The sequence below is a fragment of the Galeopterus variegatus genome, unplaced genomic scaffold, assembly GCF_000696425.1.
Source record: "Galeopterus variegatus unplaced genomic scaffold, G_variegatus-3.0.2 Scaffold360, whole genome shotgun sequence".
NCBI classification, from domain to species: Eukaryota; Metazoa; Chordata; class Mammalia; order Dermoptera; family Cynocephalidae; genus Galeopterus; species Galeopterus variegatus.
This window is the reverse complement of record NW_007726471.1, coordinates 634669-656048: the sequence shown is the minus strand read 5'-3', so window position 1 is coordinate 656048 and position 21380 is coordinate 634669. Positions and strand designations below refer to the sequence as shown.

The 21380-nt window shown below is 37.6% G+C and overlaps 1 protein-coding gene across 3 annotated transcripts in view; it reads left to right on the top strand.

Moving 5' to 3' along the window:
• The first annotated feature begins 2591 nt into the window (after positions 1 to 2591).
• TRIP4 (thyroid hormone receptor interactor 4) overlaps positions 2592 to 21380 on the top strand; it is a 62110-nt gene continuing 43321 nt past the window's right edge. The window contains exons 1-5 of one of the 3 annotated variants that reach the window (XM_008567971.1): positions 2592 to 2746; positions 5216 to 5385; positions 6065 to 6198; positions 16819 to 17031; positions 19212 to 19290. In XM_008567971.1, the coding sequence (XP_008566193.1) occupies positions 2646 to 2746; positions 5216 to 5385; positions 6065 to 6198; positions 16819 to 17031; positions 19212 to 19290 (697 nt within the window). In that variant the 5' untranslated portion in view covers positions 2592 to 2645. The remainder of the gene's footprint in view (positions 2747 to 5215; positions 5386 to 6064; positions 6199 to 16818; positions 17032 to 19211; positions 19291 to 21380) is intronic. The other 2 variants (XM_008567973.1, XM_008567972.1) reach the window with 2 other exon arrangements.

The following is a 21380-nucleotide window of genomic DNA, read 5'->3' as shown; positions in this document are numbered from 1 at the left end:
GATCGCAACCCTCAGTGTCGCGCCCGTACCGGACCAGGACCGGCAACGGGATCGCAACCCTTGATGTTGGGCCTGCACCTCGCTCAGCCAGTGAGCCGCCGGTCTGTATGTGGGATCCGAACCCTCGGCGGGAGCGCCACTGCGCTCCCAAGCGGCGCACTGTAGCAGTGCGCCACCGGGCCAGCCAAAAATTCTTAATTGAAGTGTTACTTTTCATAAGCCCCTCTCCGTTACAATTAAATAAAACAGCGAGTTATGTGGTATGAACCTGAAAATTTCAAAAAGCCTAGGGTGTTAAGAAAAGTTATAGTATGTATGAATTAAATTTTTGCCTAAATTTATACCAAAGAATATCTTTAAGTCATGTTAAAGGGTGTGCTTGCTTTGCTCAGGAAAAAATATAATTTATTAAATGATAATGATTGTAAATGGCATTACATTATATACATTACAAACTAGAGATTACAATCTTTTTTTTTTGAGATTACAATCATTAACATATGCCTTGTAAAAAAAAGAATATTTATGTTATTCTTCAGGACCTAATCATTTCATCATAATATGTATGATGTACTATTATCTATTGTATGAAAAGATTTAAGTCATAATCTCTATCTTAAGGAAGTTGAAATTTTAATTATGGGGACTGCGATGGTTAATTTTAGGTGTCAACTTGACTGGATTAAGGAATACCTAGAGAACTGGTAGAGCATTAGTTTTGAGTGTGTCTGTGAGGGTGTTTCCAGAGATTGACCTGTTGAGTCAGTGGACTGAATGGGGAAGATCTCTCAATTTAGGGGGAACCACCCAATTGGCTGGGAGCCCATATAAAACAAAAAAGAAGAGAAAAGGATTTCCTCTCTCTCTGCTAGAACTGGGACACTCTCCTCTTCTTGCCCTTGGACATCAGAACTCCAGGCTCTCTGGCCTTGGGACTGAGATTTACACCATCAATGTGCCTGTTTCTGAGGCTTTCATACTTGGACTAAGCCAAGCTACAGACATCCTAGGGTCTCCAACTTGCAGACAGCCTGCCTTGGGACTTCTCAGTCTCCATAACCCCTTGAGCCAATTCCCCTAATAAATCCTCTTATGTCTACATATTTATATCTATATCTTTATCTGTATAACTACTGGCTCTGTCTCTCTGGCATACCCTGACTAATACAGGGACTGAACAGATAAACAGGCAAATGATTTGGATACCTTATAATAAGTATTTTTTTTTTCCTTTTTGTCTTTTTTCGTGACCAGCAACGGATTGCAACCCTCAGTGTTGCGCCCGTACCGGACCGGGACCGGCGACAGGATCGCGACCCTCGGTGTCACGCCCGCACCTTGCTCAGCCAGTGAGCGCCGGTCTGTATGTGGGATCCGAACCCTTGGCGGGAGCGCTGCCACGCTCCCAAGCGGCGCACTGTAGCAGTGAGCCTTGAAGTGAATTTTTAGAAGGAACAAGACTTATACCCACTATTAATGAGCATTGACAGAGTACTTTGTTAAAAAAAAAAAAAAAGCTGGAAAATCATACAATTTCCAAATCAATGACAGCCAAGACAATGTACATTCATTGCAAATCAATACACTTATGTCATTTTGATTATTTGTGCAATTGAAACATTAGTATAAAAAGGTGAAACAGCATCCAGTATAACCACTTAGTCTAAATAGCCTAATGGAAATGAAGAAATTTTAATCTGTAAAGGTAACCAGAAGCCAACCATGAGTCATAACATGCTCTCCAGAAAAGTTTGGCTAAATTTTCCCCAGACCATTGTCCTAGTGGAATAAGGAATTGCAAAAAAACTTAAGTCTGGTCATCTTGGGCTGAGAACTCTCTTTTTTTTTTTTTTTTTTTGGTTGGCTGGCATGGGGATCCGGACCCGTGACTTTGGTGTTAGTAGCAACACATTCTAACCAAATGAGCTAACTGGCCACTACTCCCTTGGATTGAGAATTCATACAGAAGGCCTTCAAAGCCAAGTCCCACCATCTGTTCTAATTAAAGTTTTATCCCCCCTTGAGCTTGCTGAGTTGTCTTGGCCATCCTGCAAAAGACCTGGATCAAAAAATTAAATAAGGGCTGGCTGGTTAGGTCAGTTGGTTAGAGGGTGGTGCTGGTAAAACCAAGGTTCAGAGTTTGATCCCTGTACCAGCCAAGCACCAAAAAACAAAAAACCCCAGAATATTCAAAAAAATTAAACAGAGGTTTTACTGTGAATCTAGTGTTCGACGATAGGGCGTATTTAATCACCACCACCAGAGCAAAAACTTACAGCGCTAACAAATGCTGGTTTAAGAGTTTTACATAAAACCAGAGCGATTTTAAAGGTGGTCCCTCAGGTTTGGGGGTATTTTTTGTTTTGTTTTTTCCCCCGAACCGTAGTTTTTACAGGTACTTGGCCTTCCACAAGTTCTACATCTAACCACGTCGAAGAATCACCCGCCGAAGGATCACGGATACAAGTGTAAACAGACAAGGAAGCGGGAAGAAGCCAGAGGCGGCACGGGTGGGCGGGCTCTGCACTGCAGGCGGGGCGGCGCAGGTTGGCGGAACCCGAGTAAGCGAGCTCGGTGTTGCTAAGGGAACTAGTCCGGCGCAGGACGTGGGGCTTTTGCATCCCGGCTGGTTCCGGCTGGGGAAGATGGCGGTGGCTGGGGCGGCGTTCCGGGAGTCGCTGGTGCACTGGTGCACCCTGCAGTTGCGGAAAACTTTCAGCCTGGATGTCAGCGAGGAGATCATGCAGTGAGACCAGTTCGGGTCCGAGGCGGGAAGGAGCTCTGGGATGGGCACCGGCTGAGCGAACGGGGAAGCGGGGAGGACTGAAAAGTTGATGAGAGGAAACGTGATAAACGGGCTGCTGTCGGTCTGTAGGCGCCGAATTTTGGCCTCCACCTTTACAGTTTAGCTTCTGGAACAGGGTGTCAAGCTCCACAATCTGCCGATAGGGCCTTTTTACCTAAGAAAATGCCAAATTCGTCATAATTAGACCTGTAAGACTGTCCCGGGAGCCAGCGTTCTTACAGATTCTGGGCAAGTCAAATTGTCTTTCTAGCAATTCCTTACTCTGAACATTTTAGTTTGCTTGGTCTGAGTTGTGTCAAATAGTACCTGGAATTTAAACGGGGGCGGCTTGGCCCTTGTCTCCGGAGTCGCAGGTTTGATTTTCGGTTGTCATTCACCAGTTTTAGAACCTTGGGCAACTTAATTCCCTTCTCTGTACCTTGGTTTCTCATCTACAAAATGAATAATTAGCAGAGCTTATCTTTAATTCTTTATGATTCTTATGAAGTGGAGATGGTGAACATGATTTAATATCTGCTTTCAATTGACTAACAAACATTTGTTGGGATACTACTGTGTGTCAGGTGCTGGGGCAAGAAAGACGATCAAGACAATTGAGTTCTGCTTTATTGATGAGTTCCGAGGTGGGGGAAGTGGAGGGTGTTGTGGGAGCACGCAATAAAGGATGCTCATTAAGATGGGAAACTTGGAAGGTTTGCTGGAAAGGTTGACTTTCACCGAGGACTAAAGGATACGTAGAGGTAGAGGTACAAAGTGTTCAGGCAGAGAGGAAAACTTCTGCAAAAATGGGACTTGATCAAGGAACCTGAAAGTGTTACTTAATTTGATTCCCTGTTCACTGATGCTGAAACCTAAATTGCAATTCTAGGGCTTTTGTAGGAAGAAAAGTGAGTTTCTGAGTTTGAGAGAAAATAGAGTTGATGACAAATGGAGGAAATTAAGAGTCTATTTTAAAAGAGTTTTTTAAATACTGGAATAGATTACCCCCCAAAACAGCCAAATCGTATGGTTTGGCTTTACCTTTGTTTGAAGGCAAAATCAGGTTAAGTAGTTTTCAAACATTTTTTTTGAAGCAGTGGAATGCTATCAAATGAAATAATGAGGCTTTGCAATATGTGAAACGGAAGAAAGTGGTTTTATTAATATGAACAAAAGTAAATTCAAAATTACCACATTATTCATTATAAAGTCAGTATAAAAAAAGATTGAGGTTATTTTTTTTTTCCTTTTTGTCTTTTTTACTGACCGGTAACGGGATCGCAACCCTCGGTGTTACGCCCGCACCACGCTCAACCAGTGAGCGGGAACCGGTCTCCACATGGGATCTGAACCCTCGGCGGGAGTCCCAGGCGGCGCACTCTCCAGTGCGCCACCGGGCCGGCCCATGAGGTTATTTTTGATGAATCAACAATTTGAAATGAGGTAGGGATGATAGATGCATACTTCTCAGTCTCAGAATCCAATTGTCTTTTGAGTACATAATATCAAGAAAATTCTGATCCTCATAGGTAGTGGTTTAACAGCTCCTTTTGCAGACTCAGATTTTTCTCAAACTCATCCACACCCTTGAAAGTGGAATGATAAGAAATTTGTTTCAAAGTTGAAGCACTAAGTATGACTGAACACCTGCGTGCATTTTTAAATTATAAATGTAAAGTAGACAAGTGTTCAAGAACTTAAAATAAGCACTAACACTACCCATGATGTCATACTATTTGAACCATTTATTAGGTACTCTCTAGGTACTGCATAACAGGCTATTATGCCATGATGAAAGCATTCGCTGTGCCTTGCTTGGCATTTAAATGAGAATTATTCAGGTGTACTATAATAGTATACTAACTTGAACAGTTTTATGTGCATGGCCTAAATTTCAAAAAGAGGGTACTATAATAGCGTACTAACTTGAACAGTTCTATATGAGTGGCCTAATCAATGACAAATTTTACAAGGCATTCAGATCTGTACACAGATTTAGCAAAATAAAATTTATTCCACAATCTTCATGAGTTCATGTTTTGGTTGACTCTGTACTGAGAAGATTTGGTATATAACATATTTGGATGAATATTCATTATTATACTTTGTTAAGTAGTTAAAGTGACATTTATTCAAATGTTTCTGGAACTCTTTTTACTTTCCTGGCCCCATAACACTGATTTGATTCTAGAATTATGGAGAAATAGTAAATTGCTAAGTATGTTATGGAAATCAGATTATGAACTACTTAAAATCAGAGTCTTTGTCCTAATCAAGTTTATGTCCCTAGCATCTAGCATGGTACTTCGCTCAATATAAAACACTCTAATAGATAAGTGAATGATTTTTACTACCTTTATCTCTTATGATTATTGAAAAACATAGTGTAAGCTAGCCTTGTTTCAGCAGCTTCTATCTTTGCCTCCTGAGGTATATTTTGTCGATTGAGAATGCTGAAGAGATACGAGAGTATGTTACTGACCTCCTCCAGGGAAATGAGGGCAAAAAAGGTGAATTCATAGAAGAGCTTATAACGAAATGGCAAAAGAATGATCAGGAGTTGATTTCTGATCCTTTGCAACAGTGCTATAAAAAAGATGGTAAGTTAAGTTAATGTAATTAAGTAAAGGTTGAAGTATTATTGGTAAATGGGCAGGTTTGAAGGACTTGATATTTTCTGCCATTCTGTATTCTTCACATCTAACTTAAGCAGCATCATAGGTGTATGTATTTTTAGTTCAGTTCTACTCAGTCTGTAATGAATATTGTTCTAGTCTAGACTTTTCCAATTTAGGTAATATCACAGAATATCTGTTTGCAGACACGAATGTAGCTTCAGAATAATTTGAAAAATTTATACATGATTAAAAAAACATTTTTTAGTTATGTGCATACCTGGATGAAAGTAAAATGTTGAATGATTATAGTTTGAATACCACTTAGAAGTAACTACTTAAATAGTACAAAAGATGAGCACCAAACTAAATAAGTCATTATTGTTATACAATCTAAAATATCAGATTTTAACTTCTTAATCCCAGTAGTAGTATTTTTTTGAGTTCTTTGTCATTGACTACAATCTTGAAAATAATGATTTAAATTTAAATTTGGTTTGAGAGGAAAAGATAATTAATGAAAAATCTGCCTGACTTCATATCTTGACTCTAAATATTAAGCATTACCTTCTGCTTATTAGCAATAGAAGTTCACCAATGAATCCTGCTGTTATCTCTCTCTCTCTTTCTCTGTGTGTGTGTGTGTATTTTTTTTTCTTTGAAGAACTTTTAGATGGGCAGAAATCAGGAGACCAGCTAAAACGGGGTAGGCGGAAAGGGAGAAACAGACAGGAAGTTCCTGCATTTGCTGAACCTGACACAACTGTAGAGGTCAAAACACCTTTTGATTTGGCCAAGGTGAGTCCTTTTAGAATGAAGCTTTTTCTGGCTGCATGGAGAAGAGGAAGTGACTAATACATTTCAGAGAGCAAAGTGTACAATTAGGTCTAGAATGGCAATTTTTCAACAAATGCATGAATTTTAGGATGAGAAAGTGATAATGATGACATACTGCTTTCTATACAGTAGATTTGGGGGTGGCAGTCTAATTAAATAAGTATTATAAGGACGTCCTTGCTTAGAGATGAGATTGACAGAGAAATGTATAAGATGGAAAATAATTAATGAAGTGACCCAGTCTTCAACTTCAACATTTTTTGTGGGTTTATACTAAAGGAATGCACAATTCTAGCTGTTATTAAGGGTATTCCTATTTTGAGCCCGCCTCCTCTACCGCCAACACCATCATCATCATTATTCAGCTTTTTGAACTTTTTCACATTCTCTCTTTTGGCTCTCTCAATAGCTCATTGGGGTAAGCAGAAATATGAGCATAGTTCAAAAAAATTTGTGGAAAAATAGAATTAAAAGAATACAAATCTTGGGTCGGCCCGGTGGCGCACTGGAGAGTGCGCCGCTTGGGAGCACAGCGGCGCTCCCGCCGAGGGTTCGGATCCCATGTGGAGACCAGTTCCCGCTCACTGGCTGAGCGTGGTGCGGGTGCAACACCGAGGGTTGTGATCCCGTTACCGGTCAGTAAAAAAGACGAAAAGGAAAAAAAAAAAAAAAAAAAAAAAAAATACAAATCTTGCCATGAACTTTTTGAAGTACCCTGATATGTTTAATCAGGGCAATTTCACAAGCTTAAATTTCCCAAAAGAAGGGAATAGTTAATTAAGCTAAGTTGGAAGAGTAGTGACCAAAAAATTCTGGATGTAATCACCATGCAAAAAACATGGAAAAGTGTTTGCAAACTAATGTTAAAAAAAGATAGGAGAATAAAAGCTTTTTATCAAGAGGAATAAAATGAACATAGTTTATCACAAGGAAAAGAAAAAACACAAATGACCAATAAACATAGAAAGATGTTTAACCTTACTAGTGATTAGGGTGACCAATTCATCTTGGTTTGCCTGGAACTTTTCCAGTTTTATCACTGAAAGTTTTGCATCCTATGGTCCCCCTAAGTCCCAGACAAACTAGGACAGTTGGTTACTCTACAAGTAATCAAATAATTATACATTAAGTCACTAAGATATTGCCTATCAAATTGTCAAAGATTTTAAAAATAAAATGCTCAACAATGATGAAGTTGTATTAAAACAGGAATGTCATGAATGCTACTGGTGGCAATGTAAATTGGTTTATGCTTTCTGGGGGGCAGTTTGGCAGCTTGCATCAACCACTGGAAATGTTCATATATTTTTTTCTTGGTGACTGGCCAGTATGGGGAAAATGTTCATATACTTTTAACTTATTAATATGACTTTTAAAAGGGCTGGCCGGTTAGTTCAATTGGTTATAGTGTGGTACAGATAACACGGTCAAGCTGGCTGGTTAGCTCAGTTGGCTAGAGCGCAGCTTTATAACACCAAAGTAACAGGTTGGGATCCCCATACTGGCCAGCCTCCAAAAACAAAACAAAACAAAACAAAAAAAACAAGGGCCAGAGTTCAGTCCCTGTACTGGCTAGCCACCAAAACAAAACAAAAAAACTGACTTAAGAAAGTAATCAGAAAAACACAGAAATATTTATGTTCTGTACAACATTATTTATAATACTGAAAATTTGAACTGACCTAATTGTGCTGATGGTAGGACAAATACTAAATAAATTATAGTTCCTTCATTTGATGGAAAATCATGCAGCTAATAAGATGGTTCTCCAAAATATATAATTGAGGAAAATGTTCATCATAGACTATTCAGTGAAAAAAGCATCAAAGATACATATGTCTGATTTTGTATGTTTAAAAATATGTATATATACACAAACACAAACGTACTCTCACATACTCATATACACAGAAAGGTTAGAAGGAAAATGTTAAAAATGATGTTTCTTTGGGTAATGTATTAATCACTGTTTTAATTTTTCTTTATGCTCTTGTATTTTATTTTTATAATCAACATGAATAGCTTTTTAAAAAACAGCTCTATTGAAGTATAATTGACATGCAATAAACTGCACATATTTAAGATATACAATTTAATAAGTTTTGTTTTTTTTTTTATCTTTGTAACCATTTTTCAGTGTACAATTCATTAGTGTTGAGTTTATTTACATTGCTGTGCAACACATTTTCAGAACTTTTTCATCTTGCAAAACTTAAGCCCTATACCTATTAAACAACAACTCATTTTCCCCTTCTTGCAGCTCCTGGTAACCACCATTCTACTTTCTGTTTCCATGAATTTGACTACTCTAGGTATCCCATGTAAATGGAATCATACAGTATTTGTCTTTTTGTGACTGGCTTATTATTTTTCACTTAGTGTAATATCCTTAAAGTTCATCCATGCTGTAGCATGACACAATTTCTTTTCTTTTACAGCTGAATAATTTTCCATTGTTTGTGTATACTACGTTTTGTTTATCTGTTCATCCCTAGATAGACATTTGGGTTGCTTCTACCTCTTGGCTATAATGAATAATGCTGCTATGAACATGGGTGTGCAAACACCTCTTTTTTTTTTGCTGGGTAAGATGATAATTCATGAATAGCATTTTTTAGGTTAAAAAAAAGTAAAAGCGTAATGAATAATATAACAAACACCATGTGCTTACCACCCAAGACTGACAACTGATAACATTTTTTCATATTTGCTTCAAGTCTTTCTTTTTTTTTTATTTAATGTTTAGATGGAAAATTATTTTCTCAACATACAAACAAGGAAAACATCACAAATTGAATTTTTAAACTCAATTGATAAGGAACAAACTTAACACACAAAGATTAAAATCTGTATTAATCCGTCTGTGTTGCTTGTAACAAAATACGTGAAATTGGGTGATTTATAAAGAAAATGAAATTTATTGCTTACAATTTCTGAGGCTGGGAAGTCCAAAGTCCATCTGATGGTGGCGACAGTGAACCAGGGGTCTCACATCGCAAGATGGTGGAAGCAGAGAGAGCAGAGAGAAAGACAGACTCTCCTCTTCTTTTGAAGTCTTCAGAACCACGCCCCTTACCACCATTTTTAATCCATTCACTATTGCAAGATCCTACAGTCCAATCACCTCTTCAGTGCTCTGCCTTTCAATTACCATAACAGGATTTTCCACCCTCTTAACAGTCACAGTGGGGGCTAAATTTCTAATACATAAAACTTGGGGGACACAATTCAAGCTTCATTGAGTTTTGGGGGTACATAATCCACTACAACATCCTTGATGCATAAAGAACTCTTAAAAATGAATTAGAAGGCCGGCCCGTGGCTCACTCGGTAGAGTGCGGTGCTCATAACACCAAGGCCACGGGTTCGGATCCTATATAGGGATGGCCGGTTTGCTCACTAGCTGAGCGTGGTGCTGACAACACCAAGCCAAGGGTTGAGATCCCCTTACCGGTCATCTTTTAAAAAAAAAAAAATGAATTAGAAAAACCTTAACAGAAATTTGGTGAAGGACATGAGCAGACAAGTCACATGCCTCAAAGAAACACATGTGGTGAATGTATTCTAAGATGTTCTCATGGGCAGGGGTGCTGCCCACAGCCCCAGCCTCAGGACTCTGGCTAGCTCTGTTTGCCTGGTTGCAGGGAGGGGCAGGGCAGCTCCTACTTCAGGTCTTTATTTATTTCAAGTCTTTTTCTTTGAACAAATAAATTGAACTTTTTAGGTAACATTGAAATCCTCTTCAATTCCTATATCCAGTAGTTCTCAATTTTTTCTCCCCAGGAGTTATGTCTGGAGACATTTTTGGTTGTGACAACATGGGGAGAGAGAACTACCGGCATCTAGTGGGTAGCAGCTCGGGATGCTGGTAAATGTCCTCCTATGCACAGTACAGCCTCCACAACAAATAATCGATAGGGTCAATAGTACCAGGGTTTAGAAACTGCAGTAACAGTCCCATTTCCTCTAACTCTACAGATGACTGTTGTCATGAATTTGATATGAATCTTCATAGTCCATTTTTTCATATAAGGGTGTATTTCAGTATATAGTATAGTTTTATATGATATTTTAAAATGTACATAAATGGTATACTATATCATTTTGCAAACCTTTTTTAGAACTCTATTTTTGAGAGCTATCAAAGCTGATAGATTCAGTTTGTTTCTCTTAACTCCTTATAGTATTCCATTAATTCTCCATTAATCCATAAATGTACATTTATGTTTATAATATTTTGCTGTTATGAATGGTACTGCAGTGGACATTCTTGTACATATTTCCTTTGTGTACATTTGAGACTTTCTCTGGGATGTATTTACTTGTTGCTAAAATTGCTGAGTTATAGGCTTTGCTAATTTTTCTTTTACTAAAATTACCAAGTTAGTCTCCAAAGTGGTTGTACCAGTTTTATCCTTCCACCATCAGGGTAAGAGATTTCTCTTTTCCAGTACATAGCATTGTCAAACTTTTAATGTTTTGTCCATTTTAAAGATGAGAAATGGTATTTCTTTCTTTTTTTTAATTTAATTTTATTTTGTCAATATACAATGTGGTTGATTGTTGTGGCCCATTACTGAAACCTCCGTCCCTCCTCCTTCTCCCCCCCCCCACAAGAAATGGTATTTCATTGAACTTTTCATACCCATGAATTCTAAAAAGAGCCAGAGTGTCATTTTGGAAGGTCTTTGTTTTGGCGTTTTGGGGTTACTCTTCTGTGAACTACTTGTTAGTATTTTGGCCTCTTTTTCTACTGAGTTGATGGTCTTTTTCAAATTGATTTATAGGAGTTCTTTATTTATTCTATATATTACTCCTTTGTTATATATGTTGTAGATATCTGCTAGTCTGTGTTTTGTCCTTTGTGTCTTTTGACTCACAGGAACTTTAAAGTTTGATGTGGTCAAATACATTGATATTTTCCCTGATGTTTTATGCTTTTTATGGCATATATTACTCCTTTGTTATATATGTTGTAGATATCTGCTAGTCTGTGTTTTGTCCTTTGTTTGTGTCTTTTGACTCACAGGAATTTTAAAGTTTGATGTGGTCAAATACATTGATATTTTCCCTGATGTTTTATGCTTTTTATGGCTTATTTTTTCCAGCCTCAAAGTGAAAAAGATATTCTCCTAAATTTTCTTCTAATAGCTTAAAAGTTTTGATTTTCACACTGAAATTTATACTCCATTTGAGCATTATTTTGTTTATTTTTTGTATTCCTGTTATCAGTGAAGACACTTGTTTTTTAAGATGTATTATGTATGTGTGAATGAATATTATATGAATGGTAATTACAAGTATGTAGAATATTAATAAAGTCAAAGTAATTATGAAATAGTAGCATAACAAATGATAGTAAACTTTTAATAAATTAATTTTTAATATTGTTATGGGTATATGTGTCCCTGCAAATGTCATGTATTGGAACTTAATCCTCACTGTGACAGTGTTAAGAAGGTGGGAAATCCTATTATGGTAATTGAAAGGTGGGGACTTTAAGAGCTGATTAGGCTGTGAGGACTGTACCCTTGTGAATGGGTTGATCCATTCATAGAGTGATGAGCATGGTTCTGATGGCTTTATAAGGAGAACGAGTGAGCAGGTTAGTGCTTTCTCTTGCTCAAGCCATTTACCACGTGATACCCTGTATCGCTGTAGAGATACCAGGAACAAGGCCCTTACTAGATGTATTCCCTGGACTTTGTACTTCCCAGCCTCCAAAACTGTACAAAATAAATTCTGTTTCTTTATCAATTACCCAGTTTCAGGAATTCTGTTATAAGCAACAGAAATGGACTAATAAAAATATCTAGGAGAAAAAGTTGTTAAAAACAACATGAGAGCTGGCCAGTTAGCTCAGTTGGTTAAGAGCACAGCCTTGTAACACCAGTGTCAAGGGTTCAGTTGCCCTTGCCAGTCAGCCACAAAAAACCCCAAAACAAACAAACAAAAAAACCCACACCCACACAACATGAGAACTATTATCTACATGTTTTTCCTTTGAATCACCTTCCTGAAGATTCTTTTTAAAAGATTCTAGTTCTGTTTTTAAATGTTTTTGAGTTTTTGATAACTATTTTAAATTTTATATATGCAATCTCATTAAGTATTTCTACTTTGTAATTCTTTAACCTTTTAATTCATTCAGTTCTATGCTGCTTTGATCTGTTTGGTCAACCCACTCATTTACCAATCCACGTTAAAGAAGCCTGCATTGGCTGTGTGATATTTCTACTGCTATAACCTAGCTTTTTAGAGCTGTAGGTGCCAGTCTTAGTTTGACAGAATGTTTCACTGTTCGTATTAATGGACCTTAATGAATAATAAGGTGCCTTGATGCTTACTATTTATTAGGTTTCATAAAGTAAAATAAAAGTTCTGTTTCACTCTTAAGTTCCCAGACTTGGGTAGGAAAAGATCTTAAAATTAATAACGATTTAATATTTAATTTTTTGATGCTTTAAGAGCAATTTATACCATAACATTTTGTCCTTGAGTGTTTTGCATTCACTTAAATGTAAGCTTAGAAAGTAAGTTTGAAAAAGTGGTTCATCCTCTATAAATACAAGGGTACTTCAAAAAGTTTATGGAGGCTGCTGGTTAGCTCAGTTGGTTAGAGCATGGTGTTGTAACATTAGGTTCAGATCCCAATACAGGCCAGCCAGCAAATAAAAGAAAAAAACTTCATGGAAAGATTCGTATTATGTTTAAATTCTATTTTTCCACTAACTTTTTGAAGTAACCTTGTATACTAATTTTCATTGTTAGTGGTAGTTATGTTCTATATGGCTATGAAGTTGCCATGCGTACTGAATTAGTGAGTATTGCATCATTGCTCTTAGGGGAAATATAGGGTTAGGATCATATGAGCCTCTGGTCACAACATTTCCATCAAATGATCAATACATAACCTTATTTTATGTATATTTCTGTTTAAAGACATCTTATTTGATAGATACTGTTGATTGATTAACATTGAACTCACAGTGAACAGCACTGTAACTCATGCCTGAATGAAGCTTATCTAACACCTGTTTCCTTTATAAGCCATAGCCTTCCTGTGCTTAGGAACACTAGACAACTCTTCAGCACTATATGTGGGGGCCATTTTAAGTGGTGAAATCATCAAGAAAAGCACAGCACTAAAACGTAGCACTAAATAGACCACAAAAAAACACTTGTATATAGTATGAGAGCTGAAATGAAGGCAGATCATTGCCTTGCTTGACCTTAGCTGGGAGTGTGTGCATTTGGCAAGTCAAATTTTTCAACACTCTGTACATGACCACAGATGATATTGAATATAACTCGAGTATTGATTTTGGGATTAGAGATAAATTTTAGTAAGTAGATGGATTCACAGATTTAGATTCACGAGTAATGAGGATCAACTGTACTTAGAGTCCCATTATTGGACTTGTAGGTAAATCTGTCTTGAACTTCCACAGGCAATTCATATGGTTATTCAGAAATTTTTATTACATGTCTACCATATATGAAGCACTGATGTAGGCATAGGAGATGTATCAGTACACAAGAAGTACCAGGTTTTCTTGCTCTTCTGGACCTTTTCATTTTTGAGGGTCAGAGGGAAGAGTAGAGAAGACATAGAAATTTTCAAAATAATTATAGAACATTAAAACTTATGTGAAAGAAATAAAAAGGGCTGTGTGATAGGAAGTAGTTGTTGGAGAGAACTAGTTTAGGTAGAGTGCTCAGGGAAAGCCTCTCTAAGCGGGAGAAATTATAACTAACACCTGAACACTGAAAAGGAGCCAGTATGTAAACAGCTGGGCTAGGAACACTGCAGACGGGGAATAATTAGTGCAAAAGAGAGATGGAGAGAAGAAGTGTTCTAGAAAGTATCAGAAGGCCTGTGTGACTCAAGCATAGTAAGCAAAGGATGAATGGTATGTAGATGAAATTTTAGATCACCTAGAGGCCATATATAGGGCTCTATAGGCCATTTTAAGTAATTTGAATTTTATTCTAAGATTTTATACACAATGAGAAGCCAGTGCGTGGTTTTCAACTGGGGTTGACATACTATGAATTTTCCTTGTGCTGTTCTCCGGTTCTTTATTTTTCTCTCTCCTTCTCCTTCTAAATAGATAGTTGTAGTCCATTATATATGAGACTTCATCAAAGCACAGCCTTTAATCCCTCAAATACCTCATTTTAATGTAACTGGATACTTTAACGGAAGTCAAAATACAAGTTTTTTCTTATAGATTTTAAATCTTCCCCTCACCATCATCCCTGAGGGCCAAAGATATAATTGACCAATTTTGAAAAGTGGCCACCTGCTAGATTAGCTAAAATTTTCAGCACTTCTTTTAGGTTTTCATTCTTTCCTAAATTCTTATTTGATATTGTCTCTATGTCTCAACTTTCTGCTTTAGAGCATGTCACATCTCTTTTTACTTACCAAAGATCTGTTCTCTTCTTTGTAGGAACTTTCCCATCCACTAGAATTGTTAAGATTTTTGTTCTCCTGAAACTTCAGTCTCTGGAAATGATTGAGAAACTGTCTATTTAAGGGGAAAATAAGATCACAGCATGGTTCTGAAGAGAGGCATCTATTCACTTTAAGTGTCAGAGGCTGAGAGACTGTTCTTTTATTTAACTTTTTATTTTATGACATACATGCAAAGTGAACAGATGCATTTTCACAAACTGACCATGCCTATATACATAAAACTAGAAACAAAACATTTCCAGTCCTCTAGAAGACCCTCTATGTACCTGAAAATCACAATCCTCCCTAGGGAAGATACCTTCTTTACTTTCAACACCATAGATTAGTTTTGCTTGTTTTTCAACTTTGTATAAATAGAGCTAAATAGTATGTACTCTTTTGTGTCTGGCTTTTTTAAATTAACATTGTTTATGAGATTCATCCATATTGTTTTGGATAGCTATACTTATTCTCATTGCTATGTAGGATTTTATTAAGTGAATACATCACAATTTATCCATTATACTGTTGAGCATTTGGTCAGTTTCCAGTTCTGGTGCTACAGTGAACATTCTTGTCCATATTTTTGGTGAACATATTTACACATTTCTGTTGAGTATATATTCAGGAGTTGAATTACTATGTCACAGGATATGCATATGTTCAGCTTTAGTAGATACCAGTTTGCACTCGTACCAGCAGTGTGTCAGAGTTCTAATTGTTCTGTATCCTTGTCAACATTTCTTATTTTCTTTTTAAATTTAGCCACTCCAGTTGGTCTGTAGTGGTATTGAATTGTATTTTTATTTTGCTTTTCTTTTTTTTTAAAGGCTAGTCAAATGAAGCAGTGGGAGTGGATATTTCGCATTATTTATTTATTTATTTATTTAAATTTTATTTTGTCAATATACAATGTGGTTGATTATTGTGGCCCATTACCGAAACCTCCCTCCCCCCTCCCTCTGCCCCCTCCCACCCAAATGAAAATCTCTGTTTAGTTTAATCTAGCTTGTATTGCTGGACCTAGGCTTTGATTGGCATTAGTCAAGGCAGTAATGACAATCACAGAAACTGAGGGGGAAAAAAAAAGAGTCCTTTACCAAGCTAGAGTAATGGGAGAAAGTTTAGACTTCTGGAAGGATTTTACTGTATGTGAAAATCCCTCTTACTGGGCCACCATTACTCAAAGAAGGGCCTGCTGAAAATAAGAAATTCACAGCTGTCCTGCTGACATGGAGAGAAAGAAAACTTCAAAGTAAACCTTGAAGAAATGATTTTTAAAGTTGTAGAGTTGAGGCTTGACCCAGTAATAGATTTTGAAAGGGTATTTTGTATCTCTGTGGTAAGTCAGGCTGTCCAACAGAAAAGGCTCCAAACCCGAATGCTACCAAACTGGAGGTGCCTTAATCGCAATATTGATTGATCGTATAACTTCGTATAATGTATGCTATACGAAGTTATTACGTGTGAATTTATTTATCTATTTCTAGCTCCCACCAATAAGTGAGCACATGTGGTATTTCTCTTTCTGTGCCTGACTTGTTTCACTTAATATAATTCTCTCAAGGTCCATCCATGTATTTTGCATTATTTTCATGACTTATGAAGTTGAGCATCTTTTCATGTGTCTCTTGGTCATTTGGGTATCTTTTATTATAAAGTTCTTGTTTAGGTCTTTTGCACATTTTTCTGTTGTGTTATTTGTCTTTTTCTTATGATTTCTGATTGAGTCAATTTGTTATTGATTTTTCTTATTTTATTGATTTCCCATATTTCCAAATCTGTGAATACCATCTGCTTTTAGAGGCATTTTTGTTTCTTATGATTCCCAATTTAGCTGTGTTGAAAGATGTCATATAAACAGCTTTGATTGCTGCATTTACCTTCCACCAGCTGTAGTAGGGGGTTGAGAGCTACTAGCAGAAAAAACAAAGTAATAGCTAGACCATAACTTTTCTTCAGATCCTTGATTCTAACTAATTTGTATTTCTCTCTCTCCTTCTTTCATGGTTCTTGGATAGTACATAAGTCATTATTGAACTGAACTGAGGTTTTTCCGTCTTGACTGTTTTCATTGTCATTAATTATTCAGTGTTATTCTGATGTCTTTGTACAATTAGGCACAAGAAAGCAGCAACTCCATAAAGAAGAAGACAAAATTTGTCAGTTTATACACAAGAGAGGGACAGGACAAACTTGCAGTCCTGCTCCCGGGTCGCCACCCTTGTGATTGCCTGGGCCAGAAGCACAAGCTCATCAATAACTGTCTGGTCTGTGGGCGTATTGTCTGTGAACAAGAGGGATCTGGCCCCTGCTTATTCTGTGGCTCTCTGGTAAGCTGTTTCTTTTCTATTTTATTATTCTGTGCTTTGTGTTAATACACAGGGCCATTCAGATCCAGAGTAATTTCTCGTTTTCTGAGTAAATTTTTTCCCTAAGATGTCTAGTGAACTCAAGTAGCAAGGATTTGATTAGTCAGAAACCCAAGGTTATATCCTAGTACTAAAGCTTGTTAGTGAGAAGCATTTTGAGGACATACATTTTTGAGGAAATCCAAGTCTTGTATCAGATTAATTTTAATTCAAGAAATCTTTAGGGCCTGAAATGTCACAATTTTTTGTCAAAGTCTTCAGTGGTAGCTCATATACCTAGAGGAACAGAGCCAGTGTGACATAATCCTCAGGTCATTAGAGCTTCTATTTCCAGTATACCACCTTGTTATAGCTTTGCTTTGTCTGAAAGAATGACCTCAAGAATGTAGCAGTAATGAATCTCTCACAAAAACCCTAATGAACTGTCTAGGAAGCTTATTCTACCAGTTGAGTTGGTTGGCAGAAGCAATGGCATTTGGTGTTGGTAAAGGTATTCATTTTATGTTGCTTTATTTTCTCCTTTTCTCTAATGGAGCTCTTAATTTTTCCATATACTGAGAGAGTAAGCTGAGAGACAATGGATGATCTCAGAGATGTAGTGTCTACCAATAAAAATGTTCATAAAAGGGCAGTAAATCTCCTCCCATATGGGGCTTTCTCTAGAGAAACACCCTGTAGCTCCTAGCAGGAATTGCATGTGCCATTGAGGCAACTGCTAGGAAGTATGGTGTTTTTATCTTAGGTCTGGGTCCTTCAGGTCAAGAAACAGAATAATGTAAAGCAGACTGGCCTTGAAGTCTTGCAGTTTTATAAACTCAGTATCACCCCTTCTCAGCCTCCCTTACAAGTGCAGTGATTTTATAATAAATAAAGCTTTTTGTTTGCTTAATATATTCATTATAAGTAGAAAATGTTCAAAGGCAAAGAAACAAAATACATGTAAGTATAAAATCTACATGAGTTCTCACTGGTGGCACTATAATTTGCTTCTTTTTCTGGTTCTTTCTTTTTTTTTTTTTTGTCCTTGTTTGAGACCGGCCGCACCGCGCTGAGCCAGTGAGCGCTGTGAGCACACCGGTCATACCTATATAGGATCCGAACCCAGGGCGGGAGCGCTGCTGCGCTCCCAGCGCCGCACTCTCCTGAGTGCGCCATGGGCTCGGCCCTCTGGTTCTTTCTTTCTTTTTTTTTTTGTCTTTTTCCGTGTCCGGCAACGGATCGCAACCCTCAGTGTCGCCCCCGTACCGGACCGGGACCGGCAACGGGATCGCAACCCTCGGTGTTGCCCCCGCGCCTCGCTCAGCCAGTGAGCGGGAACCGGTCTGTATGTGGGATCCGAACCCTCGGCGGGAGTGCTGCCGCGCTTCCCAAGCGGCGCACTAGCACAGTACGCCACCGGGCCGGCCCCGCTCTGGTTCTTTCTAATAAGACATCTGCTTATAATTTCTCTTGTCAGAGTTGGGCTTCATGATTACAACTGTGAGCTTTTTAAAAAAGTCTTATATTGGGCTGGGCTCAGTGATGCACCACCGGTAGTCCCAGCTACTCAGGAGGCTGAGGCTTGGAGATCGCTTGAGCCCAGGAGTTCTGGGCTTTAGTGCACTATGCTGATCAGGTGTCCACACTAAGTTCAGCATGAATATAGTGACCTCCCAAGAGTAGGGGACCACCAGGTTGCCTAAAGAGGGGTGAACTGGCCCAGGTAAGAAATGGAGCAGGTCAAAACTCTCATGCTGATCAGTAGTGGGACTACACCTGTGAATAGCCAGTGCACTCCAGCCTGGGCTACATAGTGAGATCCAGTCTCTAAAAAATAATAATGATAAATTAAAAGTCTTAAAATTTTTTTCCAATATTCTCAATAGTGGCAAATATTTGCCCTTTGAAAGAAGGTTATATATTTTTTAAACCATCAAGTCATTCAGGGACACTTGCAGTGAAGTAAGTTTTTTGTATAGCTTATTAAAAAAAAGGGAATAGAAAAAGACCTAGGGCAAAACTCACTTTGATGTATGTATTTTGGTATGTTTGTCTGGATAAAAAAAGCATCAACAGTCTCATTATTTTATTGCCATATTTAATGTATCTTACGTGTATGACTTAACTATTGGATCATGTATCTTACTCTTATTACTTTATAGGTATGTACTAATGAAGAACAGGATATTTTACAGCGTGATTCAAACAAGAGCCAGAAACTGCTAAAGAAGCTAATGTCAGGTAGACAACTGTCTTGTAATTCTTTCTATTCTGTTTTGTTTTGCAACTGGCCAGTATAGGGATTAAACCCTGGACCTTGGTGGTATTGGTATCATGCTGTAACCAACTTAACTAACTGGCCAGCCCTTCTCTTCTAATTGGACTACTATGGTGATGGGTACATTTTGTTGTATCTGTGATTCTCTTTCCTGTATTCTGATGTGCAAGATGCTGTTTATTCATTCATTTATTTTTTAAAAAGTTAAAACCACATAACATTGATCAAAAAAATAAATAATAGTACTATTAGATTATAAACCAAAGAGTAAAATCAATATCTATGAGACCCTACTCATATACATAAGTAACTGAATAAGTTAATAAATGGGGGAGATGGGACAAATCTTTCTTATACAAGAATTCCAATTAATAAAGTAGAAGAAATGAGGATAATAGAAAATCACCATTAGAACACCACAATAGTAATTGCTGCAGGCAAGATCCACTGATGGATGTTAAAATTACTGGGTGAAAATTTAACAACAAGAGATTTATAAGGTCATTAAAGAGAAGAAAAGACTGAAGAAATGTCACAAACTGGAGTATACTAAGGAGAGGTGACAACTGAATGTGGTGTAGATCCTGAATTGGATCCTAGAATAGAAAAATGACATTAATGGAAAAAATGTTAAAATACAAATAGAGTCTATAATTTAGTTAATAGTATTATATTGATTTTAATTTCTTAGTTTTGATAATTATACTATGGTTTTCTAAGAAATATTAAGGGAAGGGCTGACCCCATGGCTCACTTGGGAGAGTGCGGCGCTGGGAGTGCAGCGGAGCTCCCGCCGCGGGTTTGGATCCTATATAGGGATGGCCGGTGCGCTCACTGGCTGAGCGTGGTGTGGGCGACGCCACAGCAAGGGTTGCGATCCCCTTACCGGTCACAAAAAAAAAAAAAAGAAAAGAAAAGAAGTATTAAGGGAAGCTGGGTGAAGGTTACACAAGAACTTTATTTGGCAACTCTTTCATAAGTCTTTTGTACTTGAAAAACACCTGCCAAAAATATTTTAATTTGTTTCTACCTTAGTTCATGCTTGTTTTGTATAGACGTGTTGGTTGACATTATAAAGTAGCAATCATGGCATAAAGAATTTTTGTTTTTTTGTATTTTCAATTAATATTTCATAATTAGTTTCTCTGTTGCTATATATTCTTCATATTTGTTTTTAATGGCTAAACATAGTCCATTAATTTGATTTATTGTAATTTGATCGCCTGTTTCCTAGTCACTGGGTATTTTGATTCTTTCTAAATTATAAATAATAACACAGATAATTACTTTTATTAACATGTTTTGATTTATTTCCTTGGGGTCAGTTCCTAAGAATGAAATCACTGAGTCAAAAAATATGATCATTTTTGACACGAGGTATATTTACCAAATTACCAAAATTTTATGCTAATCCACAGCAATATTAACATTGTACCCTAAAACCTATTCACTATTGAATTTTTTTTTTTCCCCTTTTTGTCTTTTTTCGTGACGGGCAACGGATCGCAACCCTCAGTGTCGCGCCCGTACCGGACCGGGACCGGCAACGGGATCGCAACCCTCGGTGTTGCGCCCGCACCTCTCTCAGCCAGTGAGCGGCCGGTCTGTATGTGGGATCCGAACGCTCAATGGGAGCGCCGCCGCGCTCCCAAGCGGCGCACTGTAGCAGTGCGCCACCGGGCCGGCCCTCACTATTGAATTTTTACATTTCAAAAATTTCTTAATTTTTATAGTTGTAAAAAGCTGTAATTATTTTTTATTATTAATGAGGTTGAACATGTCCCTGTATTTTTTTCAGTTAAGATTTCTTTAAGATTATTATTCTGAGCAAAGATAGTTTTAAGTGCTTTTCTTATATTCATAAGAATCTCTCTCTTTTTTTTTTTTAATTTTATTTTTTATTTTTTTTATTTATTTATTTTTTTGTCTTTTTTCCGTGTCCGGCAACGGATCGCAACCCTCAGTGTTGCCCCCGTACCGGACCGGGGACCGGCAACGGGATTGCAAGCCTCGGTGTTGCTCCCGCGCCTCGCTCAGCCAGTGAGTGGGAGCC